Raw genomic sequence first — 13,807 nt, 5'->3', positions numbered from 1 at the left:
CATTTTTTCTTTCTCTGTTAATTTTCTTTAAAAAATTTGTTTTTCTTGGTTTCCAGTTTATTTCATATTTTTATGCTGAATTTTCTAAAAAAACAATACACACACAAAAATGAGAGAAAATTTCTTACGTGGTTTGGGTTTCAGATATGATTATAATGCAATCCTCATAAACGATTTGCAATGTTAATATAAATGTTCTGCAGAACTTTTTTCATTGAGCACAGTAGGTCAAAATGTTGCTACAAAGTATTACACTAAGGTGTACAACATTTGGGGTCCTTGACCACTGTGTTCTGTCTTTGTGGCTTTTTTTTTTAAACTTTGTGACCTTAATCATGTCTTCTAAGTGAAAGGGGAAGCTAGGGTTAGGGTTATAGAAGTGAAATTAGACATTGTGAAAGACTTATTTATGTGGTTTGTACATAAGCCAAAAATCAGGTAAGAAGTCATTAGGAATAAGTATGCTATTTCTAAAGTGAGTATTTTTATTCCATTACCCATGCAGATTCATTTTTTTTTTTTTATCTCAGATCAAGTCTAAGCAAGGTTCATCTAAAACATTTTTTTAATGAGAAAATTTTTGGGAAAAAAATTATCTTCGGCAAATCCTCCCTATTACTTTTTTTTTCTAGGAAACTTCGTTCAATTAAATAAACTGTTTTACTACTACTACTACTACTACTACTGCAAATGTCATGGAAACATTCTGGCCATTATTGTTTGCAATCAACAAGACAATTCTCAGAATGTTTAAGCTTTCCATTAAAAAGCATTTTCGTTTTTATTTTTACATATTTTTACAAAAAAAGTTGGGTTTTTTTCCCCATCAAAGACCGAAAAAGATATTACACCATTTTGTTTTTGTCCAGTTTTTTCCGAATTTTTTTTTTTTTTTTGAATGGATAGGTTGATCAGTTTTTTTTTTTGTTTTTTGTTTTTTTAATCTTTTTTTATGGGGGGGGATTTTAAGGAAAACTATGCAGAAAAAAAAAAATTATAAACTTTTTTGTTTCATAATATCTTTGCTCTATAATGAATAAATAAAAATTTTAAAAATAAATAAATTACAATCAATTTTCTTGCCAAATGTCATCTAAAAGAACATAAAATACACACCTAAACCAAGAAAAAAACATGAAAAATAATTTTTCATGCAAAATAACTTGAAAAAGAAATGAAAATGTAAACAAGAAAATAAAAATAAAATAAAATATTTTGAAATTCATTTTAGTTAATTAGAAAACTAAAGTCCACTTGCATAAAAATAATAAACAGTTGGAATGAAAAGAAGTCTAAAGAGGTTTCGGCTGATTTCGACTCTCGGCCATGACTTGTTCATAAGAAGGTGGAGGGGCTGAAAAGTCATTCTTGTCAAATTCATTGTAATAATAAGGCTGATTGTATAAATAACTACCATCGGCTTGTGGATATTGCAGTGGCATGTTGGTCGCCTCATTCAGAAGGTGTGACTGGCAACCTGCACCAGTCGCAGTGACTCCCACAACTCCACCGCCAACTCCACCTATGACAGCACCACCACTACCACCACCGCCGCCACCACCAACAGTAGGATGATGGTTGCTAGCGTTCATCATGTGACTTGGATGCATTCTTGTAGTGAGGATTGTCTCGGAATGGATCTCTTGTAAGATTTGACGTTTGCGCAAGTAACGTCCAACCACAAGGACAACAAGAGCCAAAATTAAGGCAACAAAAATTCCAAGTCCAATCAAAGAAACTGAAAAAGATAAAAGAAAAAATAATAATCTTGCAATTCTCACAAATTTGTTAATCAAGAAAAAATAATTAATCTTGCAATTCTTGCGAATTTGTTGATTAAGCAAAAAAAAAAAAAAAAAAAATCTTGAAATTCTTACAAATTTATGGATAAAAAAAAAAAATTTTTGCAATTCTGACAAATTTGTTGATCATGAAAAATATAATCTTGCAATTCTCAAAAATTTGTGTGTGTGTGTATGTGTATGTATATATATATATGTGTATGTGTATGTATATATGTATATATATATATATATATATATATATATATATATACATACAAGTAGAAGTACCTGTCGTTGACTGAGTTCAAAAAGATCCTTAAAAAATAGACTGATTTATGATAGTATGAAAGGTTATGAGAAGGGATGTGTGTCTAAAGAGATAGTTTCAAATTTTAGTATATCGAAACCAAAGCAAAATATGATGAAAAGAAAAGTAAAATCTTGCAGAAATATATATTTTTGATATCAACTTTGTTACCCTTCATGGGTAAGAGTAACCAACAAAATCATGTTTATAGAAAAGTAGAAAAAAAAGGAGATTCTATTATCTGCACCTATTGACCCATTTCAATTTCTTAATTGAAAAGAGAATGAAAACCATGCAAAACAATATTAAACATGCCAGAAGTTACTTGACAATATTGAAATTATGTAAAACGAGAGTTCCTTTCACTGTGGGGAATTGCTCCCACTTATGGGGAATTTCTAGAGCAATCTCAATTTTAGCAATACATTCCAATAACCAAAATTCAGAATTCAAAAGTAAATGTTTTAAATTAGAAATTATCAAGCTGTAAAATATAGAACTATAGAATTGCATAAAAGTTTGTCACGCAATCAGCAAAACAAAAAGGATGTAAAAGATGCACCAAAAATATAAACACTGACTCACATATATAGGACTTACATATAACCCTCTTTTAATATCAATCACTTGTTCAATCATTGTTCTATATGCATATTGTTGATTTGGCAAAGTTTCAGCACGTTGTTGTCAATGAATCTGGTCAGCGAATTAACATCGTATGAAGTTCTATCAAAACATCTGTGAGTAAGTTATTTATTTCACTTCGATGAATTTCAGGTAACCCAGATTTGTAGAGCTCCTCCCCTCGCATGGCGATCACATGGTTTTCAATAACAATCAACATAGAATTATATATTTCTTCGCTAAATCCTATTTCTCTTTCAGGGAATCTTTGTTGTTGCTGATATTTATAGTTCTCAGATAAATCATCCTTATATTTCTGCCACAATTCTAATATATTACTTCACAAGTTTTGAGTATTTTTGCAAAAAGGTCTCTTAGAGAAACAGGTGTGTGTGACCCTGAAGTCTCAGCCATCGATATGTCCCACTGATTGTGATTTCCTAACAAATTTAAGGTCAAACAGGCTTCCCTGTAATTGTCGACAGTTTGTCTATCAATAGTTCTTAAAAAGGAAAATGAAGTCGGTTCTCTTATTTCATGAAGGAGGAGTCTCACAAAGAAACATCCACAGTAACTTGAGTGCACAGAGTAAACTCTTCCAATTGTAGTGTCAAATTTTACACCTGGATGACCCTCAACATTAACTCCTAGTTTTCTCCTGTGTCATGTGTAGTTATTCCATGTGAACCTGATTATAAATTAGAATTTTTCCAAAATTATCTCATTCACACAATTTAAAAGTGCATTAAGATGTGTGTCTTTTGGATTTAGGGAAACTTGGGTAGCATTTTCGTTTGTGAAATAAACCCTCTGACCATTTTCAAGATGAACTGCAAAAAGCTGGATTGGAGGAAGCCTTTCATGAATAGGAAACCCCAAAATACACCAAAATGCTTCATTAGCGCCGATATATAAAGTAACTTCATGACTAACATTTTTTGTAAGGAAAACATGGCTTCATCAGATCCCTTATTTATTTAATTATAAACATATTTAATAGACTTCACTGAATTTCAAAAATAAACATTGATTCGTTGAGCATTGACTGTCTTTAAAAGTAATGGAAAGTAAGGTACAATCCACCTATTGTTAACCTCGTGTGCCAACCATAGTTTCAAAACCATCTTCAGGTGATCTTCTCCTATAAAGGAGATAACCATCTTCATTAAACTCAGTTTCAAGTAGAAAGTTTTTAGCATATCTTTTTGTACATTGGTCAACAATCATGCAAGGTGAATTTCTATTAATATTACCAGAAGTCCCATGCACTATGTGAGTCTTTACTATTTTAATTGGATCAGTTTGCATATCAGTTAACTCAGCTGATATAATGGAGTCAATTTGATTGGAGTTGATTTTTTCTGGTAAGCTACAATAATTTATGCACATGAAGCAAGTCTCTCTTTTTTGCCACCCAACTGTGTACATGTAGCATTGTAGTGGGCCAACGATTTCTGATTTGTTTATCAAATTCATCACTTTGATTATCTTCAAGCGAAACACTAGCCAATAGATTTTGTTGATTGATGTATGTTTGTCCAGGGAGAAGTTCACTTGAATTTCCTTCCACTTTGGATTTGAAGTGAATGTGATAAAAAGCTTTGGTTTTGCATAATTTCTGACATCAGTCATTGCATCTTGGCTCCTTCTATGCATATGTCATGAACTAGCTGTGAAGCTAAAAGGTAAAATGCATATCTGACCTATATCTCTTCCTTTCCCATCGTTATTTATATGATTTTTGAGAAGTATGTAGGAATCTACTCTTAGCTTAATTGGAATTCATTTTTGAGATGAGCATTATATATATTAATTTATTTTTATTTCGGATTATTATTCTCATCTTTATTGGTTGTTGTTTTCACAACGTTTCGGCCAACTATTCCTCTGGCCTTCGTCAGGTGGTAATCGCAACGGATAGGAACTTCGAATCTCCTAACTGCATTCTCAGCAATCACTGCCATCCGTAGTTGTTGTTGTCTCACCACGTTTTGGCCAAGTAAACCTCTGGCACGCTTTGGGTAGGATTGAAACCGCTATCTTCAGACAATGTCCATCTGGAACCGTAGAGATTCAACGTCTCTATCAACTGCGCCACGGGCCCCGAAGGGCGATCAAGGTTGGATTCTTTGATATTATAAATCCACGTTTATTTATTACCTGATCTTCCATAGTGGTGAGACGACAACAACTACGGATGGCAGTGATTGCTGAGAATGCAATCAGGAGGTTCGAAGTCCCTATCCGTCGCGGTTACCACCTGACGAAGGCCAGAGGAATAGTTGGCCGAAACGTTGTGAAAAACAACAACCAATAAAGATGAAAACAACAACTAATAAAGATGAGAATAATAGTCCGAAATAAAAAATAAATTAATACTCTAAGCTTGTTTTGATGAGTTTTAATATATAAATCTTTCTGCTTCAACTTTTGCAAACATATCAAATGCAAACTGATGGAAGTAATTTTGACTTCTGTGAAGATGATTGAAGGAATTGACTTTGATCATAAAATGGTACGCATAAAAATTCATACATGAAACATGTTTTAAGGTATTTCCAAACTGTAGAATCCCCATATGGTATCCATCTTCTCCATATACAAATAGTAGGGGAATATTGAAGACTGTGAGTTTCACATCCATGTTTCAGCATGCTTTCTCTTGAATGAAGAATTATATCTTTATTACCAAAACTTTCATCAGCCATAAAAAGTGTCACTTCGTTACATGTTGGTAAATTGAATCGTCTAACATTCGCATTAGATGTTTTTTTTATCTTTATTAATCACTGCTCAAAATTCTGTTGATGAACTTCTCTCAATGGCTGCTTTAACATTAAATGGGGTGTTTATCATAAAAACATAATTCTAAAGAGAGTGATTATATAAAAGACATTTGTAATAACAAAAACAAAAATACACACCTATCTATTAAAAATGATTTTGAATCAAGCAAGATGTGATAAAAGGAGTATAACCAAAAATTACTTTTTTTTCATTTTTAAATTATTTCTACTTAAAAAATAAATTTTAATTCGATCAATCAAACTATAAAAAAATATCTGTGAAAAGTAAAGAAATTCCATTTCTTTGCGTTTGAAATTTTCAAGAAATCATTTTAAAATATTTGTAAATAAAATGTGTGTGTGAATAAATAATTCCAAGTGTAGTATTTATCATGAAAAAAAGAATTTTAATTTTATTTTCGAATAAATAATTAAAAAGTCAGTATCTGCTCTTTTCTTATCAGTCAGAACAAATCCTTTTCGACTAAGGTAATTCTTGCTTATCACAATTTTCATTTATACTTCATAAAATCGACCTTGTGTTTTATTTTGGCCTATTCTATCTACCTCATTTTTTAATTGTTTAATTTATTTATTTATTTAATAATATTAAATGAATCGCCATCTAAAATATAAATGGTCTTTATTCTTTTTTTTTTTACTAAAATATAGTTTAAGTAAAATAAATTGTTTGGAAATATTGTCAAAACCAATTTGGGTTACTGAAATAGGGTTTGACCAATATTTAAATAATTTATGATAAAAAATGGAAGAGTTAAATTAAACACCTTTAAGTAACTTTGATATTTAAAAAAAAAATCAGTTACTTAAAAAGAACAAGAACAGACAAACAGAAAATAATATCAAATAGTTTAACCGTTTCATTTTTATCATAAATTATTTAAAAGTTGGTCAAATCCTATTTCGGTCACCTAAATTGGTTTCAACATTATTTACAAACAACTTATTTTTCTTAAACTATATTTTAGTAAAAAACAATTAAAAACCAAAGCCAAATAGACTCCATAATGTTATTACACCACACCCTGTCAAACTGAAACACGCTTATCACAATATTCTTATGTGGATCTATATTAAAAAAAACAAACCTTGTCATACTTTGTGACATATTTTTATGCTATGGAGGTCAGACGCAAACACAGACCCCATAATTTTATTATACCATCTGTCTTCAAACTGCAACATACTTATCAAAGTATACTTACACAGATAAATATCAAAAATCCTTTTTAAAGTTTGTGGCTTATTTCCATTCTGTGGAGGCCAAGTATGAATGCAGAAGCCCCACAATTTTATTATACCATCCCTGTTCAAACTGGAACATACTTATCAGAGTATTCTTATGCGCATCTATCTTAAAAACCCTTGTAAAAGTGTTTTTTTAGTTTTTTTATTTTCATTCTTTGGGGACTGGGTGCGTACGCAGCCCCCACGATTTTAATAAACCATCCCTGTTCAAAACGTAACATACTCATTTTTGATCCTTGATACCTCTTCTATCACTGTATGTGGTCTGTTAAGTTTAATAGTAAACCATATAGGACCCTATACGTGTACAGACATACACACACACACACACAGATGTTCAGCTTTATTATATCCAACCATCCATCCATAGCCTTCAGCCCCTGGACAGGCATATGCCTTCCACAAAAATAAACTATCTATCAGATTTGATTCAAGAATCTTAAGTAGGACGACCCTCTGTGTGTGAGCGATATTATGGTGAATGAGAACTCTCGCTAGGATTAGCATAGACTACTCAAAGGAACAGTGATGAGGATGACGAAAGACACCTCCCCCTCCCCAATTTTGGAGTGGCATTGTGCCTAATTTTTTGTTTTTTGAAACATTTCATGAAAATAAAAAGTATATAATTAAAAAATATTGCAACAGAAAACATAGGAGGAAGTGATGAGGATGGATTTGAAAGAAAGAGGGATAAATAAAGACCTGGCCAGAGATAAGTTTGGAAATCAATTTCTCAAAACAATGCAATGCCTGCCAGCATGTAAAATTAACATTAAACCAATTATTAGGATCAATGATATGATGATATATTGATATTAGCTCACCAGCCTCAACCAATCGGAACACTCCATATATCACTGTTTGCGTATATAACAGGATTTCTAGCAATTTCAAGTTTTTAGTTGGAACTATCTTCTCCTGGTATGGAATTTGTTGGTGCTTCTTCATTATAATAGCAAAATTCAAATATCGAAATATTGAATTTCAAGTAAAACCAATGATATCTACTTAATTGTAATGTCGCAGTAATGAACATATGCAAATATTATGAAAAACGATTAGGTAGGAAATTAATTATTAATGAAAATAGTTTTCAAAGACGATTAGCGATAGTTGAGTTTTGCTAACATTTTCAAAGTTTTCAGAAAATATTTACCTCCCTTGTTACGAGTTGAACTCTCCGGTTTCTTTTTTTAGCAAAACTCAATTTCCACTAATTGTCTTCGAAACATATTTTCATTAATAATTTTTTACTTTATCGTTTTTAGTAATTTTTGGATTTTGTAGCTGAGCATTATACAATATTGATAGTGTAAAAAAAAAAAAAAAAGAAAAAAAAAAGCAACTATCGTCATAACGAAATGATTTTTCATTGGTGACTTACAACTTCGGCCTTCTGAACAGCGTAAATGCTGCTTTGTGGGAGCCATGGCTCTGGCGTTTAGTTCGTGATAGTATGTCCGAGCATCTTCACCACACAACGCAAATGCAGTGTTTTCCATACAGTCGATAGATTGTTGCAAGTATCTAGAAAACAAAAACACAAAAAATAAGAAAAAAAAAAAAAAAAAAACATTAATTAATTTATTGCAGACTATTATCCTCATCTTTTTTAGTTGTTATTTTAGTCAACTATTCCTCTGGCCTTCGTCAGGTGGTAACTGTGACGGGATAGGAACTCCGAATCTCCCAACTGCTTCCTCAGCAATTACTGCCTTCCATAACTGTTGTCGTCTCACAATGTTTTTGCAGTAATTGCTGAGGATGCAGTTGGGAGAATCGAAGTTCCAATTCCATCACGGTTACCACCTGATGAAGACCAAAGGAATAGTGGGCTGAAACGTCGTGAAACAACAAAAAAAAAGATGAGGATAATAATCCGCAATAAATAAATTAATAAATAATACTCATTTCAATAAATTATGGACTAAGTCACTGGGGGAAGGAATGTTAAGCTTCCTCCTGGTGCACTGTGATGGGTCCCCAACTAGAGCAGGCAATCAATCAATTTTATTGAAAAATGGGCGATTTCACAGATGACAATAAAAATATTAGAGTGCAAAACATTTGTTGATAATCATTCAGTTCCAGGCAACACTGGGTTTCCCTGTTAGTAATATCATAATAATAATATATACATGTAGAATGTTATATATATCTAGCCACACTGATCAGCTGTGAAACAGCGAAACAGTACTGTATGTGGATGACTATATATATATGTATATGTGTGTGAGTGTGTGTATATATATATATATATATATATATATATACACACACACACACACATATATACACACACATACAGTGAATAAATGACAAAAGACTATATTCCAAAATCCATGATGTTGACCATCTTATAATTTATTCCTTTTATTCAGTTGACATTTACAATTCTTGGGAGTATCTGTTTCGTAGCACAAAATCAATCACTTAATTATTATATCAATCAGTGAATCTATTATGCCCTTAACTTACAAAGAAATAGCAACAATCAATCCGTCAAAAGGAAATAAAGTGTGATCTGACATGATTAAAATCTGAAAATTGGAAGAATAGCTGCAAATACAAATGATTCAAAATGGCGTAATGGAAACATATTAAAGGTATTTGCAGCTTCTCTTATAATGTTTGGATTTTAATCATGTCAAATCGCACTTTATTTCCTTTTGATGGATTGATTGTTGCTATTTCTTTATGAGTTAAGGGCATAATAGATTCACTGACTGATATGATAATTAAGTGATTGATTTTGCGCTACGAAACAGATATTTGTTGTTTTACATTTAGTCAATGCAATCTCTTCCTAGTCATGCAAGACTAAAGGACTCAAGATCTTCATTTAACACTGCTGATATGAAAGAGCTGTAATGCCTCTTTTTCAAACACTTTTTGCAGTTTGAGCCACGAGCAAAAGGGACATGGATGACGCCCCCCCCCCCCCCAAATTAACTTTTCTTTCAGCATTATATATTTCCCCGCTAGAGTGTAAGGGCCGAAACACTTGATTGTAGGGGCTTTCTTCTCTGAGGATTCTCTCTGCTGTTTATCTCACCATCCGAGTTTCCTTCTACTTTTGTGTAGGTGCCAGACCTGTATTTTCTCCTGAAAAAAATTATTAAGGCGGAAATCACACACTCATCGTTGTAGTACAGAGTGTTTTTTGGCTTGTTCAAGTGGTTTTGCCATTTTGTATGCTTCTTAAAAAGTTAAGGAGGATTTCTTGAGAAATTGTAGTCAAGTCGATGAGGACAAAATACTGCTGATAAAAGACTCCCACATAAACTGGGTTTTATTTACTTTGGCACTCATAGCCTGAAAATTGCATGTTCTAACAAGTGAAGCATGCATAGTCCCTCGTGAGTGCACAGTAAACGAGGCATAAAAAAATGTTCAGCATTTGCCTCATTTAGCCCCAAAAGTTCCCAGGTGACATCAAACCCTGGTGAAAATGAACAGTACAGTTTTAGGCCATAACATATGTAAATTTGAGTTCTGCACCATGCAAAAAAAAAGAAATGATTAAGTCCATCATTTGCCCTCCCCCACCACCATTTATCTCAAAAAATCCCCAAGGCCTTAACATATTTAAATTTGAGTTCAGCACCATGCAAAACTGCTAGACATACACACAAAATTTTGGACAAATATGGTAAAATAGTCCCAAAACTGGAGTGTTTTTATTAACCCTAAAAGAGCCCCTGGGGCACACCCAAGAGTTATTGCGAAGTAGAGAGAAACAAAATTATATAGAAATCAGTTAGTTACAACTTTTCAGAAAGTTTTATAAAAATCCAAGGCATCAATTTTTTTTTTTAATAAGCACAAAAGTGTCAATTTTAGCCATTTTAACCCGAAAGGCACCCCTAGGCGGGGCAACCGGAGTTTTCCCAGAAAATCCGTTCTGTTACTTTTTTTTACTTATATCATGTTTAATGTTTGTGCAAAATTTCAAAAAATTCCAAAGCGTAGTTATTGAGAAAAATGCGGACAGCCAAACGGACAAGAATGAATTTACGGGTCCACCCTCCTTTTGTCAGGGGACCAACAAGGTTTTCAAACTTTAACATGAAAGAATCCACCGTTTGCATTCGTTGTTGCTTCATGATGATAAGTTGGTGGAGGGTGTAGATTATATTAGGCTGCATGCAGAGTTCTTACGGTTTCTCTCATTTCATTTTATTTCAGTCAAATTTCTAAGAAATCAAGGGGGCCCTTCGAAGAAGCCAACACTTAATCTCTACATGAGATACATAGATACTCAAATATTCCAGTAAACCTCCTTTATCTTTCAAACACGGAGTGTGTAAAGAAGTTAAGAATATTAATTTTCCTTTCCTAAATTGACCAGTTAAATATAGTAACTCTTTCTTATTGTCTCTTAGTCTTACTGGCTTCCAGGACAAGAATTCATCTAGTCTGGTGGAGTATCCATCTTAGTGCTATTACTCTAGGCAAAATCCCTTGAAGATGCACCATTCCGCCTATAAGCCACTGTTTCAGCAATACTGAGGAGATCTTATTTGGACCACAAATTCTATGTGATTTTGAATATTTGGTCATGATATACTTGAAGGGAAAAGTATCCTTATGCCAGGTTGTGTGTAAAGAAGTTAAGAATATTAATTTTCCTTTCCCAAATTGATCAGTTAAATATATTATAGTAAATCTTTCTTGTAGTTTCTTAGTCTTACTGAATTCCAGGACAAGAATTCGTCTAGTCTGGTGGAGTATCCAGCTTAGTGATATTACTATAGGCAAAATCACTTGGAAACAGTGCACCATTCCTTGTAAAATTCAGTGTTGATGAGCCATATTGAGAAGATCTTATTTGGGCCGAGTATACTATGTAATTTTGAATATTTAGTCAGGGTTTACTTGTAGGAAAAAGTATACTCATGCCAGGTAGTCCTGACAAACTCCTGTACAGAGAAACCTTAGACACTCGAGAATAGCGTTTAGTAGGCATTCAAGTTTCTCTCCTTTAGGCATTCAAGCTTTTCTTCTTTGGCATTCAACTTTCTCTTTTACAGCAGATGTGTAGTCTTTTGTGCCACAAATGATTTAAAATATTTTGATGCTAGTTTCCAATGTATAAAAAGCAGTTTCTTTAACACCATTAACTGTATGACCAGTGCAGGTTCTGCCTCTCAGCCATTGAGAGCCCAAGACATCTAATACCTGGATGCCAAACCTTATTGACAGATGGTCTTTACATTGTCTGCCACAACAAAGTATGTAAATACCTCCATTGGAAGATATGTGGAGAGAAGCAGCTTGACAGATCGTTAAACATCTGTGAACATGAACCATCACCGATAACATCAAACGGAAAGGTGACAGTGTTCTTTGACAAAGACATACAGGCAGGCAGATACATAAAAGACGAGGCCATTAAACCAGAAGAACTAGTCCCAAATGACTATGGCCTTAACAGGGATGAACGGGTAAAAAATAACAAAATATCAGGACCTAAAGAATGATTTAAAAACAACAGTTTCTGAAAGAAATCAACATAATACCAGTTGGGATATGAGCAACAGGCCTAATGAAAAAAGTCTTAAGAAATACTTGGAAGACCAAAGTGTAATGAAATGCAGCATGTATCCTTAAAAGAGCCCTCGGATATAAATTCAAATTGTGATGAAATCAAGAGTTAGCTCCAGGAGGAGTTAGCTCCCTTGGTTTCTTAAACTTGACTTTGGTCAGGTAAACCTGACTTTGGTCAGGTTTAAGAAACCAACTGGCCATACAGTTAATGATGATTGGTAAAATAATAAAAAAAAGTAATTCATGGAAATGTTATATATCTACATGACTGGTGCATATAACAGCTATCTAATGTTTTTGTAATGTCTATATAATTTCTGGTCGCACATTTATCAAATGTGTGTGAAATCATTAACACGCTGTTAATGTGGCAGAACGAATAACAAACAACTAAGCTTTTATTTGCAAATCGACAAAGTGAAGTGACAAGTGGCTGATATTGAGATGTGCAGTGCGTTAATGTCTTCACTCCTCAATCACTGTCGACTCTCTCTCTCTCTGTTGATCTATGTGTTGCTCTTATAATGACATCCTTTTTAATTTGGAATGTTGATTGTCTTTTGTTTTTAACAATCAAGAATGTAGAACGTCCCATTATTTCTGTTTTTAGGTCATTTTCCAAAACCTCAACTCTCGATCAGAATGTAGGTCGACGCCATCGCTAAGCAATCGGCCGACCCTCTGTTATTGCACCTACGTCTAATATTTCATGGCATTGCCCATCAATTATCCAACAAAAATAAGGTCGCAATGTTTGCATTTTTTTTTCTGCTCTAAAGGCTGTAGAATCGGTGTTGACTCGTCTCAGATGAAGTACTCTGTCTATTTCGTTTTGTAATTAAAATTGTAGGGAGATGTAGAATGAGAAAATGCCAAAATATCGTTGGTAAAGGTTTTAATTACTAAAGAAAACTACAACCACATAGAAACAGTGAAGAGGCACTTGAATAGTTTCAGCGAAAGAAAGTCTGACGGATAAGTTCATCCAGTGAGAGAATGGGTTAAGAATATAATTTACAACAATTGACCGTTACTATTTCACTTGTGTTATTGGCAACTTGATCCCCTCCATGTCTTTGAGCCAGCAATGTAAATATGGGATGCATTTTGGAGTGTCCCAGAAAACCGAAAGCTGATGATGTGGTCGTTGGTTGGTTGGTTGTTTTTGTTTTACAGCATATCAACCCTTTTCGGGTTATTTAATGTCGAATCCAAAGATTTTGAAGAAAAATTTTTTTAATAGAATATATTTGTTGTTTTCACGTCGGTTTCTATTTAACCCATAGTTGGGACCCTAACAGGTACTACCACTCCGGGTCAGAGTGGACCTGGGAGCAATGTTAATTAAAGGGTTGCTCCATACTCCCCAAAGCCTACAAGCTGGGGCCTCACCACTGCATATAGTTTAAGGTCATATCCAGGACCCCCATTGAGGGACTTTTACCCTCTGCAGGGGGGTAGTCGATGTATTTTAATGCCCCACT

At 33.5% G+C, this 13,807-nt stretch overlaps 1 protein-coding gene across 1 annotated transcript in view; it reads right to left on the bottom strand.

Moving 5' to 3' along the window:
* Nucleotides 1-746: 746 nt before the first annotated feature.
* The window catches only part of LOC145252601 (uncharacterized), an 89,287-nt gene continuing 76,226 nt past the window's right edge, over nucleotides 747-13,807 (bottom strand). The window contains exons 5-6 of the mRNA XM_080112294.1: nucleotides 8,158-8,300; nucleotides 747-1,738 (exon numbers count right to left, since the gene is read on the bottom strand). Coding sequence (XP_079968420.1) covers nucleotides 1,293-1,738; nucleotides 8,158-8,300 — 589 coding nt within the window. The 3' untranslated portion in view covers nucleotides 747-1,292. The remainder of the gene's footprint in view (nucleotides 1,739-8,157; nucleotides 8,301-13,807) is intronic.

This window comes from Euprymna scolopes, chromosome 29, assembly GCF_053919585.1.
Source record: "Euprymna scolopes isolate OS-2025 chromosome 29, ASM5391958v1, whole genome shotgun sequence".
In the NCBI taxonomy this organism is placed as follows: Eukaryota; Metazoa; Mollusca; class Cephalopoda; order Sepiida; family Sepiolidae; genus Euprymna; species Euprymna scolopes.
This window is presented reverse-complemented; position numbering and strand designations above follow the sequence as displayed.